This window comes from Mesoplodon densirostris, chromosome 2, assembly GCF_025265405.1.
Source record: "Mesoplodon densirostris isolate mMesDen1 chromosome 2, mMesDen1 primary haplotype, whole genome shotgun sequence".
Classification (NCBI taxonomy): Eukaryota; Metazoa; Chordata; class Mammalia; order Artiodactyla; family Ziphiidae; genus Mesoplodon; species Mesoplodon densirostris.
This window is the reverse complement of record NC_082662.1, coordinates 141,106,129-141,133,500: the sequence shown is the minus strand read 5'-3', so window position 1 is coordinate 141,133,500 and position 27,372 is coordinate 141,106,129. Positions and strand designations below refer to the sequence as shown.

General features: G+C 36.9%; 1 protein-coding gene and 1 pseudogene across 4 annotated transcripts; one reads left to right on the top strand and one right to left on the bottom strand.

Annotated features, from left to right (window-relative positions):
* Positions 1-27,372, top strand: CD55 (CD55 molecule (Cromer blood group)). 4 transcript variants are annotated; one of them, XM_060090983.1, is made up of 10 exons: positions 2-253; positions 1,084-1,266; positions 2,677-2,868; positions 3,260-3,359; positions 5,299-5,384; positions 9,433-9,621; positions 13,807-14,541; positions 18,111-18,131; positions 23,591-23,664; positions 25,580-25,684. In XM_060090983.1, the coding sequence occupies exons 1-10, from the start codon at positions 151-153 to the stop codon at positions 25,595-25,597; spliced, it is 1,701 nt and encodes a 566-aa protein (XP_059946966.1). In that variant the 5' UTR covers positions 2-150; the 3' UTR covers positions 25,598-25,684. The 4 variants fall into 4 exon arrangements, 3 of the variants coding, with proteins under 3 accessions (XP_059946965.1, XP_059946966.1, XP_059946968.1); XR_009531203.1 differs by lacking the exon at positions 23,591-23,664 and adding an exon at positions 26,564-27,372 and having other exon boundaries at positions 4-253; positions 25,580-25,685; XM_060090985.1 differs by lacking the exons at positions 23,591-23,664; positions 25,580-25,684 and adding an exon at positions 26,564-27,370 and having other exon boundaries at positions 4-253.
* Positions 4,445-5,070, bottom strand: LOC132483889 (DNA-directed RNA polymerase II subunit RPB11-a-like; annotated as a pseudogene).

The window sequence follows — 27,372 nt, the reverse complement described above, 5'->3', positions numbered from 1 at the left end:
CAGGGCCCTGGCCCCGCCCAAGGCGCTAATTTAACTCGAACTGCAGAACTACCGGGCGCTGCTCCTACTTCCAGCTCCTGGCTCGAGCCTGCTTGGTCTTAACCTCAGAGACCGCGGAGCCCCGACGCCGGATCCCCGTCCCCGCTCGCCATGAGTCCCGCGCGGCGGAGCGCCCCCGTTGTGCTGCGCCTACTGGGCGGGCTGGCTCCGCCGCTGCTGCTGCTGCTGCTCCTGCGTCCTCCGGCTGCGTCGGGTGAGTGGGGGTCGGGGATCCCTCACCCCACCCCTCAGGCTAAGCCTTTAGGCAGTGTGGGAAGGGCAAGGCCCGTCTCTACAGCAACCGGAAAGTCGGCTGAGCAGGGTCGCTGAGGAATGTCGGCATCCCTGATTGCTCCCGTAATCCTCTACATTTAAGGATCAGCGCTCCTACTGGCATGATCCCTGGGGACGGGAAGAGGCTCTCCGCTGCTAGCCGGCAGTTAGGAAGCTTGCTGTGCTGGACCCCAGCTGGCAGGGTTTTAGGAGTGAGGCGTGTAGGGTAGAGGGAGCAAACCCCCGGAAGCCAAAAGGTAGGGCTCGAATAGACTGAATCTTCAGCATCTCCTTAAGGGTGGAAGGCCAAATAGTTGACCACTCTCACCTCTCAACAGGGTCCAGTCGTGTACAGACGTGGCGCTACAAGTTTGCGCGTCATCTCCTCCAGGTGTAAAGTTCCAAGGGGGCGTCTGTCTTTATTGTGTGCCTAGCAACAGTATGTATGGGAAAGTCTAAAGCACTATATATATTTTATATATGTACATATGTGTATATATGTGTGTGTGTGTGTATATATATATATATATGTATATATGTATATGTATATATTAGATAACGAAAGGCAGGAATTTATTTTCGACTATTTTAGTTTTGAATTAATTGACAGACAGGAAGCCTAACAAGTTCTGGGTATGTCAGCTGAGCACTGGATGGAAATGTTATGTGGGCATAGAAAGCCATTGCTGCTTCCCTTATTCGTCTTGGGAAAGGAATGCTGCAATGAATTGAAAAGTGGTATTTCCTTCAGTTCTATTTTTTCCTCCCTAGGTGACTGCAGCTTTCCCCCAGATGTACCTAATGCCCAACCAGCTTTGGGAGCTCTTACAAGTTTTCCCGAACAAAGCACAGTAACATACAAATGCAACGAAGGCTTTGTAAAAGTTCCTGGCAAGGCAGACTCAGTGGTCTGTCTGAATAATAAATGGTCAGAGGTTGCAGAATTTTGTAATCGTAAGTCTTTCATTTCATTTTAGAAAAGTTATGGGAATGGAATGTTTCTTAAGTTTAATTTTATCCCTGTTTGGAGTGACTGGTAATAGATAGTTTTCTAGCATTATTAATCACCAGGGTATACCTTTTGGCACTTCACAATCTAGCTAATTGACGGCATTGCTTTCTGGAATGAGCCCTGCCCTTCGTTAATTTTCCCCCTTAACACTGTAACTCTTGAACTGATTAATAGCAAAAATAAACAATAGGTACTGTTTAGGGAGTAAATTATATATAACTACGTTTGGCAATTACCTTGAGACACATAACAGAGATCCTCTGTTTTCTTAAATTTCATTTTGTAAAGTAGGACTTACCCAATACAACTCTGTAGTGATATTTTTAAAAATTCTCAATTTTTATCTCAAAATCTATCATTATAGGCATAGCCCTAGATTAACTTTGACATATACAAGTAAAGATAAAGGTAAGACTTGATTCCTGCCTTTGAACAATTTGGAGCAATGGAAGCTACAGTAAAGATAGAAACTGCCACAAGTATTTTTTGAAATCAGGTGTGAGATCAGCTTTAACTTTTTATCTACCCATGATACGAGGCAGAAGGTTGAAGCACATAAGTCTTTGCACATGTATCATGTTTTAGAGTTTATAACTCTTCTGCATATAGTACTTCATCTAATCCTCCCGACAACTCCCTGAGGTTAGTTAGGGACTTATCCACATTTTACAGTTGAGAAAGCAGCCCCCAGTTAAACAACTTCCTTGAGACCAGGAGCTCCCTTATGCAGGAGAGCCAGGGTGGAAACTTGAGTCTTTTGACTATAAATCCAGTGCCCCTTCCACTATACCGTGCCACTATAAATTCACGTTTGCCTGGATGCTTACAGTTTGTAAATACTTTTAGGTACATCATTGGCTCATCTGATCCTTGTCCCCATAGGTTGTTCTGAGGATTAAATGAGTTTATATGTATAAAACATTTAGAAGCACTCAATAAATATTAGCTATTATTGTTAACTATTATCGTTGTGCAGGACACTAGCCCAGGGATCTGGAAATACCAGGTCTTATCTACCCCTGTGCTACATGGGGCAGGGTAAGGGAACTGGCATTAATTGAGTCAGTTCCAGAACTATGCCAAGAAACTTAAATGAGTTTTATTTTCTAAATTGTGGGCATAGTGACTTCTATGTACCAGATCTATTTCACAGGCCTCTAGTAACTAGGAAATGAAAATTTATATGTGAATATGCTTGATACACTGTCAATGCCATAGTGACATTAATATAAATACCAAATATGTACAAAGAGGTATAGAAAAAGGAGTGATCTAGGACCAGATAATTAAACATAGGTTATAAAATAAACTGATATTAATTTTTTCATTGTTGCTTTCATTAATACTTTTAGGTAGCTGTGATGTTCCAACCAGGCTACTTTTTGCATCTCTCAAAAAGTCTTATACCAAACAGAATTATTTCCCAGAAGGTTCCACTGTAGAATATGATTGCCGTTTGGGTTACATAAGGGACCATTCTCTCTCAGGAAATCTAACTTGCCTTCAGAATTTTACGTGGTCCAAACCTGATGAATTTTGTAAAAGTGAGTATAATTTTTAAAGACTATTCTTAATCATATGGTGTTTGGGGAAAATAGTGTTTCTTCTTTCACTCACAGTGGAAGTCTATGTGAACATGTTATTATTTAGAATGATTCTTAAATGAACCATTGGAACCATTTTATTTTAAATTAGGGAAACTAAATACCTGTGAGCTAGAAATATTACTTTACTCACTGATTTCACATTTAATTAGTTTAAGGTTACCTAAAATCAAATAGTGTATAGTCTAAATATGTTGCTTTCTTGAAACTGATAAAATGAAGGTACGATTTAAATAGTCTAAGGATAAGTAATATCAATGGTTCAGATGATGAATTTACATAGATGTACCTGATAATTTAATTAAAAAAATCAATTTGTATTCTCTTCTAGAAAAATCATGTGCTAACCCTAGAGAAATAAAAAATGGTTATGTCACTATACCACATGACCTATTATTTGGATCGTCCATCCATTTTTCATGTAATACAGGGTAAGTTTGGATATATGAAACACTATATTTAACAAATGGAAAAACAAATTAGGATTTAAGATGGAAGCTTTTAGATTTGTAGCCAGTGTTTACAAGCTAGTAGCAATAAAACCACCCCTCTGTTCAAAGATCTTTATCATGAACTCATCACAGTTAAATTTAGTAAAATGGGGCAAGAAAGGAAGAGTTCTTATAATACCACCAAAATTCTCTCAATGGTTAGATTTCAGTACCTATGTGATTCATTATAAAATTTTAAGTGTGATATGTATAGGAAAATACTTGTGATAAGTTGATGATCCTCGGAGAAATTAAATCCTTTCAGTGTTAAATATGAAACTATTACCTAAATAATGAATTTGCGTTTGTTTTTTCTGTATGCGAACAATCTGTTATAAAATATCATGGATTAAAAACAATTATTCCCAGTGTGAAAATATCATTCTGACCTAAGATCTTTTATAAGTTCTCTATGCAAGGAAAAGGAACTTACTCACTGAGTATTGTCAGTGTCTCAGGTGCTTCTAAAACCTTTATACTCATTCTCTCATTTAATATCTGCAAATTGAATTATGATATTTTATTCTGTGTGTGTATCCCTGTTCTTTATAAAACTATCATTATCACTTGTCTCCTGTACTAAACATAGATGTTTGGATCACTAATATCATTAATATTAAATCTGGGGGTACTTTGTACCCTTTAAATAGAAGTACATTCTATTATTCTATGGTGTCTGTAGTGATCTTTTAGAAGTCAGAAATATAAAATATTTAAGCATCTGTATCTTTTAAAAATGTTTTAAAACACCTTACTATTTTCTAACATGTGCCCTATCCAAATCAAAAATATTTTGCCTGTCTTATACTTTTTTTATTCTTTTTAGTCAGTGAATATTTTTATTAAACTCTACTATGTAAGAGAAGCCTGGGGAGAGCTGCTGGGAGGCAGGCCTGGCAGCTGAAGCTTCTAGAGCAGAGACTCCTGGAAGCACATGGGTTTTCAGTTTCCTTCTGCTTGAGACGCTGCCTGGCAGCCCCAGGTTCCCAGGTTTTGTCCAGAATGAGTTTGTTCCTGCCACCTTCTCAGACAGAAATCTGGGTCTCTGGGCCAGTCCTGAAATGAGGCCCCTGAGTGGCTTTGGAACAGGTCCCCAACCTCCACTGAACTGATGGTCCATTTGCTTTGAAGTCACAGCTGGGTCTTTTCCTGCCATATTTTATTAGGAAGATAAAACTATGCACAGGACACATCGGTGTCGGGGGTGAGGGGCTCACTGGAATTTCTACAAGGAGGCCTACAGCTGGAAGAAGTTCTCTTGTCCACCTGGTGCCTGGAAAAGGGCCGGGTGCGGCCCAGTACACAATTCCTTCTTGCTTGTCTTTAATGGCCACCCAGAATCGCTCTTCCAGCAGGGAGAGCTCACTAATGAGGTCTGTGATGGCATTGGTGAAGGCCTCCTGGGGGCTGTAGTCCCTCTGCATGCGGATGATGATCTTGTGTTCCAAGGTGGGGGGAGGGGTGTGCTTTATAGCCAGCAAACAGCACCTGTGGGTCCATCAGCAGCTGCGATTTAATGATGTTTCCTAGAGTGGTCTTCCTTGTTGATGGTGAACAAACAGGCACTGGGTACCTTGGTGTCCTTGTTAATGGTGATCTTCTTTTCGCCCTCAAAGAGCGAGAAGGACTCGAAGGTGGGAGGGGCGTTCATCCTAGCGTCGCAGCCGCCTCCAAAGACGCCCTTTTTTATTCTTTAATGTCACCCTTTTAGATAGAATTTTTTCTTTTCCTTTAAACTGCCACATGGACTTTTATCAACTATTGTTTTGTCTCTATTTACTGGTGTCATAAATATTTTAAGATGATATTCTGGAGAATTTAAGGGAAGTCAAATATGTGTGAATGGAACTTAATTTTTTTTCTTCCCTCATTGTTTTAGGTACAAATTAGTTGGTGCAACTTCTAGTTACTGTTCTCTTGCGGGAAGTACTGTTGAGTGGAGTGATCCGTTTCCAGAATGCCAAGGTTAGACTGAAAAATTCTAAGCACTCAGGTGTGGGACTGAATAATTAATAATAAATTGCTTTCTGCTCCTTAAGAATAACCCGCAGTATGTATTTGTACCCTCACCTTCCAATGTGTGTGTGTTTTATGTAATTTAAAGATCTCTATTAGTAATGCTTCTTAATTTATTAACTGTGTGGGTAAAGGATTAAAAAATACTAAGGTTTATATTGTGCTTGGTCATCTTACCATTCCTTCCAAGAGTCAAGTAAAATAGATATGTTTTTTTCCCCCCATAATTTTTAATTTTATGGATTAAAATACTATTGATCAGAGGGTCTGTATGACTTGATCCTGTATGCCAAAATAAGTGGCAAAAGAAGGCATTTAACCCCGATCTCTTGATTTCAAACCCATAAGTCTTCTAACACCTAGTGTTACCTATGTGTTCCTTTAAGGATTATTAACTGAGGTAGTTATGTAGAAGTGTTTTAAAGTGTGGTATATATTTTTTATCATTAGAGAAATAATGTTATATAATAAAGAAGAAGTATGGTTTCTGCACTTGAAAATCTTATCTTCTCAAGGGGGGAATAGGACACGGAGATAATTTCCTAAATGGATATATCAAGTTAAATGTATGTGCATTAGAGACATATGTCTCCTGAAAATTGAGAGGAATAAATATATGTAATATTCTAAAAAGTAGGCTTTATTTCTCTCATTGTCATTAAAATTATTGCTAAGTGCAAGTTTTGGGGGTTATTAGGAGCAGGAAACTAGAGTAGATGCAGTGTAATTTATCAAGCATTTATTGACTGACACTCTATGGTAGGGAATGTGTGGGGTCAACTGATATGAAGACAAATAAAATGAAGCCTTGCCAACCAGGAGTTTACTCCAGCCACACCCATCTGGCGCCCTGCCCTCCCATAGCTACTATTTCTCCCTTTTTCTCATTATTATTTTCAAATATCCATCATTACTACCCACCATCACCTTTCCTATTTCCACCATCCAGTAAGGGATGCTGTAAATGATACTGAACCAAATATGGAAAGCAAGCAGGGGCTGGACCATATTTTTTTCTAACAGAGGCAACAACTTGTCACAAAGCCTGAACAAGCGGTTTCCCAGTTGAGGCCAATATCTTTACAAGCAATTGCTGTCATGAGTATCAGAAATGTGGACACCAAGCACGTATTCCAGCATAGAAGAGCTTTTGCACTGCAAACCCACTCTCTTTTCGTGCTTGCCCACGGCTAGGCCAGGTCCTACTCTCTGTCTGGTATCTTCAACTCTGTGGTGAACATCCTGATGTTCATATTTTCCTCTTTGATTCTTTTATCTGTCTCTGCAACTCAGCAACCACTGACATCTGAACCCTGCAGGAAAGAGCCCTTTTTTCTCAGCAACCCCAGTGTCTTCAGTTATCCCTATTAAAGCCCTACTTCTCCTAGGGTTGATTTTCCACATAACTTTTCTGTTTTGACAGTACCAAAAACATCAAGTGGAAAGTATAAATTCTTAAGCAATGAGCTGTTTTACCTCAAGTATGCAGCCCTGGCCTCTATCAACGCATGAGACAGCACTGATGTCCACGTGTGGATGTTGATATGGAGGTGTGGATATAAAGACCGAAGGAACAATGGACATATTCAAAAATTATCCTTGGTTATACATCAATCAAGAGTGATAGTTGCTCACCTCTGAACAAAGCCTCAGTATCAGAAAGATCTGCTTTCCTCTCTCTCTGCCAATATTTTCTTTTTCAAAAATAATTTCAGTAGACTGCTAGTACATGCTAGCCTGGAATCAATCCGTGCTATATAATATCTGTCGTCCCGGGCCCCTCTCTTTATCTTCTCACTTCTAATCACTAAATCATTTTCCTTTACTCCTTGATCTATTTCTCAAACCTGTGTTTTATCTTCCACCTATAACACTTTTTTTTTTTTTTTTTGCGGTATGCGGGCCTCTCACTGTTGTGGCCTCCCCCGTTGCGGAGCACAGGCTCCGGACGCGCAGGCTCCGGACGCGCAGGCTCAGCGGCCATGGCTCACGGGCCCAGCCGCTCCGCGGCATATGGGATCCTCCCAGACCGGGGCACGAACCCGTATCCCCTGCATCGGCAGGCGGACTCTCAACCACTTGCGCCACCAGGGAGGCCCTATAACACTTTTAATATAGTTTATTATCCCTTGTCTGGACTATTGCGATAAGGGCCACCCCTAACGTTTTCAGGGTCCAGGACAAGGGTATACATGGAAGTCGCTGGCCTAAGACCCAGCCTTTCTCAAGTCAGCTCCCCCTTCTTGCACTGTGAGGGGTCTCTGATGCGTGTAAATGGATAGCTCGGCCTACACACCCAAGTCACGTCCCCTGTAACCCTTATCCCCACTCCATTGAACTTTGGCCTAAAGGTGAACACATCCACAGTATAGACCATCCTCAAGAATATGGACCAGGAGAAGACTTGAAAGGGGTGTTGGCACAGGGAGTTCTGGCTGCCAGTTCCTGGAGCATGATTTAGAATGGGGTGGGGGAGGAGCTCTCATTGAACATACCCCCTCAGCCCTGCAGATTCCCCATCTAGTAGAGAGAGGCACAGCCAGCGGAGGGCCAGAGCATGGCCTTTTAAGCTGTGGGAGCTAAGGCAGGAGTCCCATTTGCTCGAGTTCAAAAGTGATACTGATTGCAGTGACCTCCATTCTCCATTCTTACACTCCATTAGTGTTTCATCTATCTTCTACCTAGTGATCCATCTAAAACACGAATGTGACTTGTCTCTTTCCTTCTTAAAGCTTATTAGTGTCTCCTCATCGTGTACAAAGTCTAAACTCCTTCATATAGTGTTCAAGGCTAGACATGGTCTACCTGCTTCTCCATGCTTATGTCTTGCCCTCATCCTTTGCAAACTTCTGTAGTTGTCCAGATACCTCAGACTTCTTCATGCCCTCCCATCATTCCTTGTGACACTGCCTCTGCCTGGAATGTCCTTCAGCCCCTTTTTTGCTTAGTTTTTTTTTTTTTTTCTTAAGGGTCTGCTCTTGTAGTTCTCCTAGAAGCTTTCCCTGACCCCCACCCCCCAGGCTGGTTAACTGTCCCTCTTCTCTCTTTCCACGCCACTGTGCATGCTTTTGTGATAATCCTCACCATTTTGTATTGAAATGATCTCTTTGAATGTCTTTTTCCACTGTATTTTAAGACAGAGGAACTGTATCTTATTCGGTTTTGCACTTCTATTTATAGAACAATGCCCAGTATGTATTAGGTGCTCAGAAAATGTTGGAACTGAACTGATGGTAATATGTGTTGTCATCGCCCACCCAGCCCAGTGTAAATCAGATTAACTTGTTCTTGTTCCTTGCTTTGATCAATGGCCTAAAAGTAATTCGTAAATTGCTAGTATTCTCTGGGTACTTAAGAGTATTTGTGTAATATAATTTGATGTTCACATGTGATCACATTGCTTTCCTGCTTAAAAAAAAAAAGAGAGAGAAAGAAAGAAAGAAAAACAACTTCATGGCTCCAGGGAATGTGGAACCATTGAATTTTTTATCAGGGCAACTGCGAGGGAGAGGCTTCTTTCTATAATATAACAAGCAATACTCTGCTTGTATTTGCCTTACAAATTCAGCTGCTCAGTAAGATTTACTTTAAATAAAAGGCCAAGAGTTAACACATGCTTAAAAAATTTTACCCTGAAAGTCAAAGTCTAAACCTGACATTTAAAATCTTTTGCTCTATCCAAAATTCCTGTTTCCCAAGCTTGCCACTTAACATTCCCAACTCCTTTCATTTGGCATCTTTTCTCCTTGGAATGAAAAGCAGAGCCCTCTTCTCTGCTCTAAGAAGAAGGGTACATCTTAGGTTTAAACTCAAGTCCATTTACTCCCTAGATGGAAATCTCTGCCCTGCTTTCATCTCACCTCTGAGATGAAATGCTTAATTTAGAAGAATAAGTTTTTTTCTGTAAATAAAATCTTTAACAAATTTTAGTCTTACTTGTTTATAAAACTACTTTGCCAGTTTAATTAATTTAAAATATGTTGGGCTTTTTTTAAAGAAATTTTATGTTCAGAACCACCAGAAGTTGACCATGGAATGATTGAAAAGAAACAAAACAGTTATGCATATAGACAATCTGTAACATATAAATGTATGAAAGGCTTCACCCTGCATGGAGAGAGCTCTATCAATTGTACTGTAAAAGATGACCAAGGAGAGTGGAGTGGCCCCCCACCTGAATGCAAAGGTAATCAGTTTGCAGAGTTATATTTCTGTTTTATTCTTGCCCTTAGGTCTATATATGGGCATCTGAGAATCTATGAACTCCCTGAGAAATGAATGTAAAATGTTGTACATGTGCGTATTTGCATTTTTCTGGGTGATACAGTTTTTCATCAGACTCTACAAGGGGTCTATGACTTCCAAAAAGGACGAACTACTGATGTGGAGAACATATGGTAACATATAAATAAATAAATACACACATGACCTTTATGAATACACACACACACACACACACACACACACACATACACATACACATTATATGTCTCATGTTTTTAGTGAATTAGCTTAAATTTGCTGTTTCTTACCATGTTACTTTCAGTAAGTTAATATAGATATCTCTTTGTTGATACAAAGAGTGTATAAAATGGTTTATTTTATTTAATTGGGAGAGAATCTTAGATTGAACTAAGGGATCTAGATAATGATTATATATGTTGTGACAGGGCTTCCCTGGTTGCGCAGTGGTTGAGAGTCCACCTGCCAATGCAGGGGACACGGGTTCGTGCCCTGGTCTGGGAAGATTCCACATGCCGCGGAGTGGCTAGGCCCGTGAGCCATGGCCACTGAGCCTGCGCATCCGGAGCCTGTGCTCCACAATGGGAGAGGCCACAACAGTGAGAGGCCCGCATACTGCCAAAAAAAAAAAAAAAAAAATATATATATATATATATATATATATATATATATATAGTGACAACGAAGAGAAACTCTTGCCTACATGTTGACTTCATTGAATTATATTATATGTTTTCTGCCTCCAGAATTTATCTCTTATTGAGAATGCTCTCTTCTTCATCTTTTTAGACCTCTTCTTCCCTCAGTGCTTTTTGATACTTAGGCTGTACTCTCAGAATCTTTAGAACTGCTTTTTAAGTATATTTTTGAAAAGATATTTAGAAGATCAATGAAGCTGGATTATAACATTGCACAGGACCAGGAGGTGGCATTTATTTAAGCTGTGTCATATTTGAATGCCAATATAATTCAAGCAAATACTACTTTTATAATTATACTTGAATTCTATTAGCATGAATTTTTAAATACTATTGCTTGTTAATAATAGTTTTTTCATATAAATGGTATACATAAATATAGTGAAGTAATATTAAAACCATGCCAATGATTGTATAAAATGAGAAGTAAAAGTCTCCTCTAGTCTTACACTCAGAAGTAGCCACTGTTTACAAATTTTTGTGTTTTTTTCTAGAAAATAAATATACATATACATATTTCTTTTTTTTTTTTTTTTTGCGGTACGCGGGCCTCTCACTGTTGTGGCCTCTCCCGTTGCGGAGCACAGGCTCTGGATGCGCAGGCTCAGCGGCCATGGCTCACAGGCCCAACTGCTCCCGGGCCCCCTGCATCGGCAGGCGGACTATCAACCACTGCGCCACCAGGGAAGCCCCACATATTTCTTTTTTTAAATCATATTCATTGTATGGATATATTATTTATTTAAGCAGTCTCCTATTGAAGGGAATTTAGTTTTCTAGTTTTTTAAAAAAATATTTTACAAAAGGTGCTACAGTAAATGTTATTGTATGTCTGTTCATTGTACATGTGTGCAAGTACATGTTTTACAATAAGTTCCTTGCAGTGTAATTACTGTATCAAAGGTATATGCATCTAAACATTTGAAACATTAACAATATTGTTTCCAAAGAAACTGTACCAATTTACTGTCCCACCAATATTGTATTTTTATTCTCTGCACCATTAATGAAAATGGTTATTATGATATGGAGATGTGATAGTATAAGTGGTGAAAATTTCATTTAATTGTTGAATTCATTTAATTGTGGGTAAATTTTGATATTTTAAAATTTAGCCTTTTGATCCACTTCACATTTACTTTCCCCTGTTTTATTAAATCATCAGTTATTTAGAGCTTACAGCTCTATGGCAATGCCCAAGGAAGTCATGGCAGGCCAGTGCTCCCATGACAATGACTGCAAAACCCGGGTAGATTTTTTTTTTTTAATCATATTTTAAAGGCATAGGTTGTTCCATCAGGGGAACAGCTAGTGCTGAATGAACTAAAATTCCTGGGGGTAGGGAGTGAAGGCAAACCATTCTAAGGCCCATCTGGGCTGAGGATCCATCTTGACCCAGATAAAAGACCATTGCCAGGAAAGAGAGACTCTAACAAAGCTTTCAATAGTTGTGGTGAGCTAGGATAATGCACTGGAAATTGGAAGTCCTCAAATGCTGACCCAGTTTTTCCCAAGAGCCATTTGCTGATTTCTGGGAGTGCAGGTGAGACTGGGGAGCTAGACCCCAAACTTCCAAAGTACAAAATGAGATCTCCCTGAACCTTATGGTATTTGGACAACAAACCCATCACAGGAAGAGGCTTGTATCAAGCATACAGCCAGTGTCCTCCTTACGACATTTAAGCTCATTTTGAAGCTGTGTGGGGAAGGAGGCTACGTTGCTGGACTGGGACACTGCTGAAGGACAGACCTGGCTCTCCTGCAGTCTCTCAGGGATGAGGAAACAAAGATCCACCAGGCTGTCAAATCCAAAACCCAGAAGGTCCACTTCCAAGGAGCAGAGACAAGAGCAGAAGTAGACTGAGTCTTACAGAATCAGTCCTTCATAGGCTGAGTCCCTCATAGGCTGAGGATGTGATCACTTCAAACCAATCTGCCTATCAGAAAAGGAAACCCTCCCTTTGGTGGATCATATCATCTGAATTGTATGGCATATAATAAAAAATTATTAGATATGGAAAGAAGCAAGAAATTATAACCAAATTAGGAGAAATGAAAATCAAATAAAAAAGATCTGGATAATTAGGTCAGCAGACAAGGACTTTAAAATAAGTGTTTAATGTATTTAAGATACTAACGGAAAAGATAAATAGAGAACTTCAACAGAGAATTGGAATCTATAAAAATGGTGTAAAATAGACATTCTGCAGTGGGAAAATATAATATTTAAAATTAAGAGCACAATAGATAGGTTTAACAGTGATTTGGATGTAGCAGGAGACAGTATTGGGAACTGGAAGAAAGGTTAATTAAAACTGAAGAACAAAGAGAAAAATGAATGTAAAATATAGATCAAATTTAAGAGATATTTGAGACGTGTTAAACTCTTCTAACATATGATAAAAAAGAGGGGAGAGAGAGAGAGAGAGGGAGGGAAGCAGAAGAAATACTCTAAGAGATAATGACTGAGAATTTTCCCAAACTGATGAAATACATCAACCAACAGATTCCAAAAGCTCTCAAGACTCTAAGCAGAATAAAACCAAAACCACTTCCAGGCACCTCATAGCAAAACTTTGGCAACTTAAAGCAATGATAAAAGCACTAAGAGACATTGTTTTCAATTCTCATTTTACAAATGAGAAAACAAGCTTAGAGAAATTGACAACAGTCTCTAGTATGTGGTCAAACAGGCTTAGGCACTGCTCAGTACTGCCTTATGATGGAGATTGCATAAGCAACCCAAAATCAAACAGGCACTGAAGGCCTAAAATTTTAATGTTAGATTTGTGACTCTCAGAATAGGATCTTCACAGAATTTGCACTCCAGATATTTATTATCTCACCTAAAATCCAAAGAGGAACTAAACTAACCTATGTAAAGTTGGTAACCAACACAAGAGGAGAAAAAGGGAGTTATTTTATTCTAATTGAATTTATTGCTTTAAAAAATAAGTGAAACAAAACAAGTTCCCAAGGTCACTAACACGTCCTGAAAGCTTTGGAAAAAGTAACTATATTGTGATTATCTTTGTTGGTTCAAGATTGCAGCCTGCTGTTCTTTGGTCTTGGCATGAGGGAAAGAAGACAATTTATGAGAAAAACTATCTTTATTTGGGGTGTGTCACAGAATGAGATCACTGCCAACTCTGACTTTGGTTTCCTTTTTCACACAGAAAACAGTTTTAAGAACCTCAACACTACTTGGGTGTAAATTCACTTTAGTTGCCTAAAGGTATAATTTATTTCAAAGCAAAGACAATATAACATTTTAGTTCTTTGGGAAATACATGAGAATACTTGGTTTCCTAAAAATCATGTTAGTTGTTTGTGGGGAAAAGAAAGAGTCATAGAGCAAACAATTGGTTCCTAAATTTTAACTTGGACAGCATTATTTAGCTAATTTTTTAAATAACGTTTTTCCTCCACAGAAACCTTTCAAATTTACAAAGTCACACCAGCAGTTCAGAAACCCACCAGAGTACATGTTCCAGCTACCAAAGCCCCATCATCTCCTCAGAAATCTACCACAGTGAATGCACCAGCTACAAAGGTCCCACCAACTCCTCAGAAATCCCCCACTGTAAATGTTTCAGGTACAGAAGCCCCACCAACTCCTCAGAAACCCACCACTGTAAAGGTTTCAGTTACAGAAGCCCCACCAACCCCTCAGAAACCCACCACTGTAAAAGTTTCAGCTACAGAAGCCCCATCAACTCCTCAGAAACTCATCAAAATAAATTCTTCAGCTACAAAGTCCCCACTAGTTTCTCAGAAACCCACCACTGTAAATGTTCCAGCTACAGAAGTCTCATCAGCTCCTCAGAAACCTTCCACAGCAAATGATTCAGCCACAACAGCCCAAAATTCCCTCATATCAAACACTGTCTCTACAGCAGTTCAGAATCCTATCATGGCAAATGCTTCTGCATCACAGGCCACACCACCAACCCAAAGATTCACCACGGCAAAATCTTCACTTACACAGAATCTTAGAGCAACACAAAAGTCCACTGCTGTACATACCCCAGTGACCAAGAGTCTCCATGCAACACAAAGATTGACCTCTACTCATGTTACAGCAACAAGGAGTCCAGCTGTTCCCAGGGCAACCACACGTTTTCATGCAACAAGCACACCTAAAGGAGGAGGAAGCTCTCCTTCAGGTCAGTTGACTACTCTGTTCAGGTTTCCAAGTATGGATTTTATGTGCTATGGTGGAAATTTCAAATTGATTGGGATTATAAAATTAAATAGATTCTGGTTTATTGTAGGCAGAGCTTCTTCATACTGATGTTCTGACTTTCTTCAGAGGCAGACTTGGATTGTGCTAGGCACACCTTTAAGAAAGAAGCATTTTGCAGTAATATAGAAAAATGTTGTGGCTCCATAAAAGCAATGCTAAATTAAGATCGGTGAAGAAATTTTGTTTTTTATGTTAGCTTTAGGGAGTCACTGAATTCCTCAAGACCCCTCAAAGAACCAAATATGTATAATCCTTAAGGTTTAGTTCCGGGTCTGATTCATTGACAGAGACCCATCCTTCAAGCATGCTAAAGGAACTCTCCAGATTCCCTAGAGTTGCTAATTTGGTAAAGCACCTTAATAATATCTTCTAAGTAATTAAAAACAGAGTTCTTTGAAATAGTTCACATTAACTCTTTAAATGACAGTTTTCATGTAAGCAGAGTAAAATATGCTGTAGATTTCAGAAAAACCTCTTGAGTGAATGAAACCCCTCTTACTAATTAATGCTGTTTCAGACCACCCGGATGTCTTCTTGTTTTACAACTTGCTTAATGTACAGCTATATTAATAGACATTCTTGTTCTCTAATAGAGATATGTGTTTTTTGTTTGTTTAATTTTTTGGAAAATCTCAATAGGACTGAGCCAAGAGATAATTTTTCAAATTATTTTAATTTTTCATTGACGTCAACACACAGAAAACTGTGTAAAATATACATATAAGGCTTAATAACTTTTCTAAAACAAATATTGGTATAACCACCACATATGTCAAGAAATAGAGCATCAGCAGCCCCTCACTTTCCAGATGCCCTGTTGATTCTGAACTCTATTCTCTGACTTCTCCAACCAGTGTGACTGTGGCTTTCTGCTCCCTGCACCAAGTGGCCTAGGGATTTCCCCCTGCAGCATCCATGCAAATCTCACTCCCTGCAGCTTAAGCCCTGCCTGAGCTCTTCAGCTTTGATTAGTTTCTGTCTGAGTTAGTTTGCTCTTCCATGCCTTCAAATCATTGTTATTGTTGTTTTTTTTAATATTTTGTCCAGATTTCATAATTGCCATGATCAAGTTCATTTGGCCATTACCCAGAATCTTTAAGAACTTAAAACATTACAGGTGTTATTGTTGAAATTTCCTTTGTATGTTTCTTAATTCCTTTAGGTAAAAGGCCAAATACCCACAAATACACAAACTCTCACTCCATTTAGTTCCCCTCTTTAAAAGGGGAACTTGAATTCCTGCCTTCTTTCTTAAAAAAAATTTATTGAAGTATAGTTGACTTACAATGTTGTGTTAATTTCTTCTGTACAGCAAAGTGACTCAGTTTTATATATATATATATGTATATATGTATATGTATATATACATATATACATATACATATGTATGTTTTTTCATATTCTTTTCCTTTATGGTTTGTCACAGAACCTGCCTGCTTTTGATCACTATTCAGTGGCATCAGATAGTTGTGCTTTTAGAATCGTGTTTTATACATTATGACCATACTTTCATAATTATTTCATACATTTAATAATGGTTATCTTGAGGCCTATTTTGCCATTACCTGAATATTTTTAGGAACTTAAACATTACAAATCTTACTGTTAAAGTTTCCTTGCACATTTCCCTGCTCCCACTTCTCTTGCTCTAAGGCAATCACTGCAAGCTTCCTCTCTGTGTTTTTATTCTTATGCTACATGTATGTCACTATAAGTAGTATATATTATTGTTTCTAAAAAATTTTTATTTTATTGGAGTATAGTTGATTTACAGTGTTGTGTTAGTTTCAGGTGTACAGCAAAGTGATTCAGTTATATATATACATATATCTATTCTTTTTCAGATTCTTTTCCCATATAGGTTATTATAGAGTATTGAGTAGAGTTCCCTGTGCTATACAGTAGGTCCTTGTTGATTATCTATTTTATATATAGTAGTGTGTATATGTTAATCCCAACTTCCTAATTTATCCCTCCCCCCAACCTTTCCCCTTTGGTAACCATAAATTTTATGTTCTAAGTCTGTGAGTTTGTTTCTGTTTTGTAAATAAGTTCATTTGTATCATTTTTTTAGATTCCACATATAAGTGATGTCATGCGATAGTTCTCTTTTTCTGTCTGATTTACTTCACTCAGTATGACAATCTCTAGGTCCATCCATATTGCTGAAAATGGCATTATTTCCTTCTTTTTATGGCTGAGTAATATTCCATTATATATATGTACCACATCTTCTTTATCCATCCATCTTTTGATGGACATTTAGGCTGCTTCCATGTCTTGGCTGCAAATAGTGCTGCAGTGAACATTGGGGTGCATGTATCTTTTCGAATTAGAGTTTTCATCTTTTCTGGATCTATACCCAGGATTGCTGGATCATATGGTAACTCTGTTTTTAGTTTTTTAAGGAACTTCCATACTGTTCTCCAGAGTGGCTGTACCAATTTACATTCCCACCAACAGTGTAGAAGGGTTCCCTTTTCTCCACACCCTCTCCAGCATTTATCGTTTGTAGAATTTTTGATGATGGCCATTCTGACTGGTGTGAGGTAATACCTCATTGTGCAAGCTTCCTCTCTGTTTTTGTTCTTATGCTACATGTACGTCACCATACATATTATTATTTTGTACATATTATTGTTTTGTATATTTTTTATAATTTAAACAGTATGCCATATATTTCATTACCTAACTTGACTTTTTGCACTCAACGTTGCTTTTGTGGCTTATATTGATATATTTAGATTCAGTTCATTAATTTTAACACATATGTGGTTACTGACTTCTTAAAATTTTATGACATCTCTGGGTCTAAAAGTTTTAGGTTGAATACATCCAATTTTTAATAGGGCAAGGCAAAGAGAAACAAGTTTCACCTTATATAAATTTGTTATAGAACTAACTTTGTTGAAATATTTTTTTCTGCAAGAATACAAGATAATTTAACAAATTTAACCTAAGCCTAAGTCAATTATTATGATAAAAATGCAAACAAATATTTGGGATCAAATTTCTCTCATATACAATTAATTTACCCTTTAAATATTATTTACTTTTTTTGCTCTTATTGAAAAAATAATAGTAGCTACTACTTACTGAGTGTGTTCCATAGTGTCATGTACCATGCACCTTCCATTTTTTAGTATTAATCCTTACAATAACCTTGACTTGCCATCAAGTCATACAACCAAATTTACATGGTGTTTGTTTCAGTATTCAATAACTCTTTATCGTATTTTATGTTTATAGTGTTGACTCTGTTTAATAGAGATAGCACTGCTATATATGTTACTTGATTAAGTTAATAATGTATAATTGTTTTCACCAATTTATTTACAATTATTTCTTTTAGTTATGAAAATCTGAGTTACTTTTGAACTTTCAAGTACAGTTGTTGATAAACTTATATATTTGTTAAATTGCTAGCAAATCAATGACTTTAAAATATTTTTAGTTTTGTAATTCTTTGCTTGTTTTTTTTTTCTTTAGTTGCTAGCATCATTGCATCGGGTAAGTGTGGCCCTCTGGCAGTTAACAAAACTTGTCCTCGCTTTCGGATGTGTAATCTATGTTCCTGGAAAAGTATATTGTCTTTTAAGTGTCTTAGGAATACTATTAAAATACAGTGTTTATGGGTGCCAAAGAGAAAACAGGTAAATGCATTTTATCGATGTGTTTTGTATTACCATCAGGTACTTGGTATGTTCCCAAGTATTCCCCACCATGTTCTTGTTCCAAGGTAATTTTAGGACAACTTCAAATCATTTGGCCAATTGATCAAGTATTATTGTGTGCCCATTGTCTCAATACATCTCATTCTAGTGGCTAAAGAACCACAAGAGGAGAGAGCTTTCAATACAGTTTCTATCCTCAAGTATTTTATAATTAATCATAAACTACTCCTTGACCATTTCTAGATGTCTGTCTTATCCCAAGTAAATCAAAGAGTCTTACCTTTGGTTATATCCTCTTCATTTTCCCTTCCCTGTCAATGGTTTAAAGTTATCTTTAAAAAGTATTCTGTTGCTATAGGCATGAGGCCAAAAACATACCTGTTACAGTTTCTTCTACCATTTGGTCTAGTCCTTTTCTTGTTCGTAAGTAAATTACTTGATGTTATGCATTAACAAGAAGATTAATAAACTCCTAAAGAAGATGGTAAAAGAAATGTTTGTTAAGAAGCAATACAGCTAAATAGGCATATATTGATAAGTAATGTCTAATGGAATATATTAAAAAGTGAATGTTTTGATTTATGTGTTAATAAGCTGAAGTCTCCTATCTTATGCATGCATGAATTAGCCAAGGGACTATAAAACTGAAAGCAGGTACTTGTTTTATTATTTTTATTGTTATTTATTATAGTTTTTATATTTTAAATGAACCTCTTTTAAGCTAAAAGATTTATCTTGAAAGATTCCAACAGTTGGAATTCACTTTGTTCATTCTATATTTTAAATAAAAATAAATGTATTCTAAATGAAAATCTCATGATTTAATGATTTGATGACATTTTTAATAGATGAGCTTAAAATTTTAATAGGTGAGCTTTTTCTTACAAACTCAGTAGCATTCAATGAAGGTTTGAGGTGCTTATTATTTTCTCTGAAATTCTTTAAGTGTATACTGTGTGTTTTCCCAGAAACCTTCCCTTAGGGTTAGTTTTAATTCCAACATGTGCTCAAAAATAAAGAGGAACTCCTTCCCTCTTATATCAGACATATGACAATATTTTCCTTTAGGATCCTATACTTGTAAAATATAAACCTGAAAATTATTGATATTTTTACTTCTTAAATATATTCTGTGAATGAGGTCACTTTTCTCATTTTAAAGATAAACTATATAGCAAGGAAATTTCTTTTATTGATTACACTGCAGTGCACATGAATGATACAAATGATATTAGAACTTTGCAAGTATTTAATATTTTTCCTATTTAATTCTGCTAAGAAGTAGAGACTGATGACTCTTCCCAGAACTTTCTTATCTGCTCTGTAAGTGAAGCCTGCATTTTGACTTTTAAAGCTATTCTCTGTTGGTTCTGTATCAGTGTTTTTCAAAAAAATTTTTTTTTCATTATTACCCTCTCCCCCTCATGGAGCTTTTAAGGCATTTTTTCTTAATCATCCCTATGAAATAGTAATACTACAGATGTAATATAAATCTATTTATGTACTGTATACACATTTGTACTTTATACATAAAAAAGTGAGATTTTTTTTTTCCCGTCTAGGGATGATACCAACCCCATTGAGAATACATGCTCTATATAGTTGTGGGTTTTTTTTTTTTTTTTTTTTTTTTTTTTTGGCAGTACACGGGCCTCTCACTGTTGTGGCCTCTCCTGTTGCAGAGCACAGGCTCCGGACGCGCAGGCCCAGCAGCCATAGCTCACGGGCCCAGCCGCTTCGCGGCATGTGGGATCTTCCCGGACCGGGGCATGAACCCGCGTCCCCTGCATCGGCAGGCAGACTCTCAACCACTGCGCCACCAGGGAAGCCCAGTTGTGGGGTTTTTGTTTTTGTTTTTGTCAACAGTGTCATATAGAAGGAAGACTTGTGTTTTGGAGTCAGTCAGACCTTGGTTTCAATCCTCTTTTGGATTTTTTTTTTCCATTTAGTAATAATTCAACCCAAGTGATTTACTTAATCTCTCTGACTCCCAATTTTCTCATTTATGAGATGGTGATAATGATTCCTATTTAAAGTCTTGGAAGCTTAATGAGATAACGGATGTGAAAACTACTAGCATAGTGCTAAAAATTGAATAAATCCTAGCTTTAAGAATTCATTTTTATTTTATCACTATTTTCCTAAGATGGATTTCTGATAATTTTATTTTTATTTTTTATTTTTGCGGTATGCGGGCCTCTCACTGTTGTGGCCTCCCCCGTTGCGGAGCACAGGCTCCGGACGCGCAGGCTCCGGACGCGCAGGCTCAGCGGCCATGGCTCACGGGCCCAGCCGCTCCGCGGCATATGGGATCCTCCCAGACCGGGGCACGAACCCGTATCCCCTGCATCGGCAGGCGGACTCTCAACCACTTGCGCCACCAGGGAGGCCCTCTGATAATTTTATCATTCTCTCTGGCCACACCAAAGAATAAGAATAGTCCTTTATTAGAGCAATATTTGTGTGTTTGGTGTGTGACGAGGACTGTACTGAAATATGCCTATGTATTATTTCATTTACTTCTCACAACAATCCTATAATGTAGCTATGTCCCACTTTTTAGCTGAGAGAACTGTGGCTTTGCAAGATTCTTAACTTGCTCAAGGTCACACAGCTATTAGGCTCTTAAATAGAGGCAGATGACTAGCTTCTTCAGCACTAAATACTTGAAAGGATAGAAAAATTCTTCTCCTAAAGCTGCACAACTCAAATTTGACAATTAAGATAGTCCTGATTCTTTACAAGTATTGCTTTTTTTCCCTCCATTGCTGAAATCCTATATTGTGACATTCATAAATCCCTTGTGGGAATTAATAGGTCAATTGGAGGAATATTAAAGAAAAAATTAGAGAATGCTCAGTGAAATATCTAAAATACTTTTTCTTTTAAATATCACATGCTTATTGACTTATATTTTTATGTTAAATAGGATTATAAGGAAGAACAAAACCTATTCATAGCTTTCTTAGTTTTTCATAATATATAGACTGCATTTCCACTTTATGAGATGTATACATGAGACCTTTCGAAATGACTGGATGAATCCACATTTCTTCAGAAAAGGAGACAAGCCTCATTTGATAATACCCGATCTTGTAGTTAGGTTCTGACTTGGGTTGTTCAGGAATGGAGATGATACTCTATATATTAATGTAATACCCATCTAATACAAATTTTGTTTGAGTAATCTCAGGTATTTTTATTGAGAATATTGTGAACAGTCAAAATCATGCCCTGCTTCCCTGGTGGCGCAGTGGTTGAGAGTCCGCCTGCCGATGCAGGGGACACGCGTTCGTGCCCCGGTCCGAGAAGATCCCACATGCCGCGGAGCGGCTGGGCCCGTGAGCCATGGCTGCTGGGCCTGCGTGTCCGGAGCCTGTGCTCCGCAACGGGAGAGGCCACAGCAGTGAGAGGTCCGCATACCGCAAAAAAAAAAAAAAAAATCATGCCCTGAACCAGGGGTTAGAAATAGGTTTTCTCTGGTGATAAACTGTTTGTCTTATTTATTTTCAGTCTCAGTTTTCTCATCTGCGAAAAGAATATCATGCAATGCAATTTAATAAATATTTACTGAACACTCTTTACTATTTACAAGTACCATGCCATTTATTGGAGATAAGGAGACAATAGGTGACAAATTGCCTTGCAGTGTTTTAAGTACTAGGTAAATATAATTCTACATAATGGGGAGCATTACTAAACTACTCCTTTTACATTTTCTAAAATTATGTAATTTTCCTACCTATGATCTCTTCAATGAATAATTAAGAACATTGGAATCATAATAATAATTTCATTTATAATTGTATAGTTTCATGTAGCTCAAGTTGTGTCAATCTTAAATTAACACTGATTCACCTTTGGGTGAATGTTAAGATCATTGCCTTTATACTATAAAGTTTTCTTTGTTTCTAATTTGCAAAATAATACTCTCATTAATTATTAATTATTGAGGAATCATTTATTTAGAATTATATTTCTCAATTTCTGTATTTTGCACTGGTTTTCTGTTAAAACATCAACCTCCACACACTTTCTTCCTGAATCACTTATATGTGCTGATCAGTGTTCTAAGAATATTCCTAACTTATGTCATCCAGACATTCTGGATCACTTTAAAATTTTCTATTTTCATTTATCATTCAAACTGAAATGGGATCTTTCTGCATCATTTGAAAATGGTAGGATTAATGGGGAGTGGTGAAAGGAAAAGAAACCCCAAGTTTTTGAGGAGCCATGATTTATTTTATGAGTACAGTCTTTTCAAACTAATGCTATGGTGCTAAGGGATCAATTAAAGAAATTGATTGGGTAAAATAGTGTAAAACCTGTGGTGGAAACAGCTGTTTTTAAAATTATGTATTGACATGGCCATTCAGTTGTGTGACATCTGTAGTATTTTGCTGATTTGGAACCAGATACACTTGTTAGTCATATTACCTTCAGTTGCTTTTCTAGTGTCATCTATAATTTTCTTTGTAGTACAGATCAAAAGAATAGAGTTCAAGGATTTGGAGGGTGGAGTGGGGAGGTAAAGGGAGACCCAAGATGGTGAGGGGAAAGGGCAATGGGTGGTTTTAAGAAGAAAGTTTATGTGTAAAAGTCAAAAGTTTTTTGCTGTTATTCAACTTGTTTAACCAATTATTTTCTGTTGCTCAACTCAAAATCGTGCATTTAATCTTGAAAGTAAATATTAGTTTTCCTAAAAGAAATTTTATCTGCAACAGACTAAACACTGAAAAGCATTTCTATAGACAAAGTATGTTTTACTCTCGGTGCTCAGATGATGATACCTTTCCTATGATGGAGAAATACCTACATCTCTGTTACCTTTATGAACTAAGTAAATGGCTTTCCCATTAACCACATATGAACGCGTCACCTTTCTGAGACTCAGTTTAATTATCTACAAAATGAGCATGAACTCTAAGATGCCTTCTAGTGCTGAAATTATATAATACAGTCATCATATTTAAGTCAGTGATCAAATCATTTAAAATTAAGCATGGTGGGGTTGAAACACTTTAGAATCCTCTCAAACCTGTCAAATTTTATTTGAGCATTGTGATAATTCATTCTAAATATTTCATCTTTCCTTGAAAGAAAACAGGATAAATAACATGCAGTATTTACTGTCAGAGTTGTGACATAAGCAGGCAAGCAAAATATATTTCATGTCTCCTATTTTTTCTTTAACTTGCCTCATAATTAATATGTTTGTCACTGTGAACTACTGTATATATAATTGTTCATGTTTCTATATTAACTGTCTTATTAAATTCTTTCCCCCTCAAGGATGTGTTGCTGGTACTCTAATAATTGGTACCATAATTCTAGTCAAAATTTTCTGGGGTCAGTGGAAAATCAGGGTGAGCAGAAATTCTGATGATTTAAAAAAAATTATTTTTAGCTTCTTTCCAGTAAAACTTGACACTATGCCAGTAGATAACTTTCTTAGCTTAATTGCGTTTTTTGATATGCTGTCTCTTTTTTCCTTTTGTCTATGATTACTATCCTGGATGAACAGACTCTGTGAGCAGCTTAACCTCTCTATGCCTCAATTTTCTCATTTGTAAAAATGGGGGAAACATAGTACCTACTTCATGGGATTGTAGTATCTATTTCATGGGGTCAAATGAATTGCCATCTGTAAAGAGGTTAGAACCTTACTTGTCACATGGTAAGCACTCAGGTGATAAAACAACAACACACAGAAAAAAAAATCAGTATTTGAAACATCTGATCTGCATTGAATTTACATGTGTTAAGTATAAAGTCATGGTTGGCTCTGATGTATCCTGTAGACAGAGTATTATTTAAATTGACTGTCTTCTGTTTTGTAGATTTTGTTGTTCAGAAAACTAATTGTGGATTTCATATAAACTTGAATTCTTTCTGAAGTGCCCTAATACCTATTTTTCATTACTTAATTAAGAACAACTATATTTTAATGCTGTTACTAAATTGCCTATTTCAATTCTTTGGATGATGTGAGGTATCTACTATTTACCCTCCATGGCTCTTTCCCTACTCTTTAAATTAACAATATTATTTAAGCCTATTATAACCTAAAGTATGTAAACGTTCTTTAAATCACTAAATGGTTCAGTCTTTTACAAAAAATATTTGACCATTAGGTCCTGGGTTGTTTCTTTTTTTTTAATAGCTTTTACAGATATTTGTTTGCTGCCAATAAAATATTCTAGATGCTATAAGAACAAATGTAGTAAAATATAACTCTCTCTTCAGATTTTTCAAAAACTTTTAAAGAATGTGGTTTAGAGCCCAGCATAAATGAACAGAATTCTAAGTCATATAAAGTGAGTTAAGTTGGTACAGAAGTCTCAGCAAAACTACTCTGGAAAAAAGAATAAACCACCAATCTTCTCTACTTCCTTACATTTGGTCCAGCTCTCCTTTTGAATTGGAGCATTATTAATTTACTTCTAAAACCATTGCTCTGGGGCTTGGTAGATGAGGGGGGTGGAATGTGATGAGTTGGCTCCCTCTTGGCTGTCTCTTGGCTATCATTAGTTTTCTGGATACTTTGGTAAAATAATAAACCATCTTTTTTTTTTTTTTTTTTTTTTTTTTTGCGGTACGCGAGCCTCTCCCGTTGAGGAGCACAGGCTCCGGACGCGCAGGCTCAGAGGCAATGGCTCACGCGCCCAGCCGCTCCGTGGCATGTGGGATCTTCCCAGACCGGGGCACGAACCCGTGTCCCCTGCATCGGCAGGCAGACTCTCAACCACTGTGCCACCAGGGAAGCCCAAGACCATCATATTTTTAATAGAATGAAAAGTGCTGAAATGTAGAAGGAAGGAATATTTGTTTTATATTTTATTGGGATTTTGCAGTAAACCTAATTCTTCTATTTCTGAATCAGAGGAAATTCATGCAAACCTCTAAGAAAGAATTTGCCTTTTTTAATGTGCACTTAAAAACACTCCACTTGCCTTATTTTGGAAGTATAAGATGTTGAGGGTAAGAGCTAACTTTATACATTCCTGGTTATTCCCTCAATTTCATACTGATTTAATTAAAATTTGATCTTAATGAGACAGGAGAAAGAGTTAATGCCTGTGAAGGTGTAATGTAACTTCACCTGGTGATCCTTTGTGTTTGCCTATCAAAGGGTTTATTTACATCTTTTAGGAGTGTTGGATATGTATGATAAATTTTAGTTTATGAAAAGAATGTGATTGTAAGCAAATGCTGATACTGCTTTTTGAGTGAACTTAAACTTTTATAATTCAATCAGTATTTTCCTTCTCTACTATTCAGCTCTTACTACACACATGAGAACAACAAAGCGTTTAATGTTAAGTTTCATAATTTGACTGTGACTGGTGATGCTATGGAAGTAAGATCTTCTATTAATTTACAACAGGTATATGGTTCAATAAAATCAATTTCTGTATCTTGGAAAATGTCCATTAACACAATTAGCTTGATATCTATCTGTGACTATTAAAGGACAATAGAGGCTTAAACCTCTGTTATTGTCAGAATTGTTTTTCTTTGTTGAACGAGTGACTAACACATTGAATCTTTCATTAATATGATGTGTCTTCAGTCTTCCACTCTTCAGCAGTATACTCATTATCTCATCCTGTGCTTTATTCTCAGTTTATTGAAATGATTGGATGCTTACAATGCTACAAATATCTGGAAAAAACAAAAGGCTGATACATTAGGGCTTACAAATAGGAATGCCTTCATTGTGACTACTTGCATCATGAGATGATTGGCCCCTATTGTATTTGCTCCTCCGTCTTGCTTGGTGACTTTTAAAGTTTCCAGTGTTTAAGAAATATTAAATCTATTTTAACGTGTCTTTTCTAAGTCAAGTTTACAGATCTTATCTGTTTTACGTCGTTAGGGAAAATTATCACACAAAACTAACTTAATATGTATGTACCCGTGAAACCTTCTAGGTGTCTTCTTTTGATTAAACTTTCTTCTATTCCAGGGAGTTTTCACTGACTTTTAATCTGAAAGTATCTTAGTTGAATCCAGCTTGGCCACTTAATCTGAAGAAACTAAAAACTCAAGTGTCATGTTTTAGTTGGTATTGCTATAGCTACCAAACTCTAAACTATGCTGGCCAAGGTTGTCCATACTCTATAACTTACGAATTTTGCATTTGTTTTGCACCCCAAATTAACCAACTAATTCTTTTTCATGGTTTATCACATAGTAACTAAAAATTAATGTTTATCACCAGTAAATAAAATTATTTTGATTTAAACTTTTTTTAACTTTCAGGACATATATGCATGACATTGACAGTTTTGCTTATGATGCTAGTAACCATTGGCTAACTGAGCCAGAGAAGAGTTGAGAAGAACGTGCACATGAGTACACAGAATATTTCTAGTTTTGTAGAACTTTCTGATGGAGTGAACACAGCATATGTGGTAGTGTTCTTCGTTTTGTGTGTTATCTTGTCTTTAAGATGAATAAGAATGTCCAAGAAGCAAGGAAAAACAAATCTGTCCTGGAGTCACATTCTCAGCACTCTTAAGACTCTTGAAAATAGAAGAACTCACAAGATTGAGAGTGATTACTTTCATAAAAGTGTGGGAAAGTGGAGAGATTTGTTGATACTTAGAATGTGAACAAGAAGAAAAGGAAAAAAGTGAATTTGTTTTCAATGAATGTGTAATGTTATTTTTACTTACAAAGGACACAACAAATTAAAAACATTAATTGGATATTGAAAACAAATAAACCATTCTCTTCTAAGGAAAATTGTCAAAGAGTGATGAAACATTATAAAATAATCCTTCCTGACTAAAAGGCATTTTCATCTTTTCTTATTCCATTAAAATGAGTCTGAATCAGTTGGCAAAATTTTTTAAAGGAAAAACATGCCGATGACCCAAGAGTGTTGAGTTTCTTGGGTTATTTGGTGACAAAGGAGGAACAATTCTTCCTTTGTCATACAAGTACAGATAGTGAATTAGCTCCTTACTCGTCAGATAAATCAGCTATAATTTTGTTCTTAAGACAATTAAAAAAAAAACAGCCCTGTGAAAGGGTGAAAGGTGTCTTTATTGACTTAATGTCTTTAA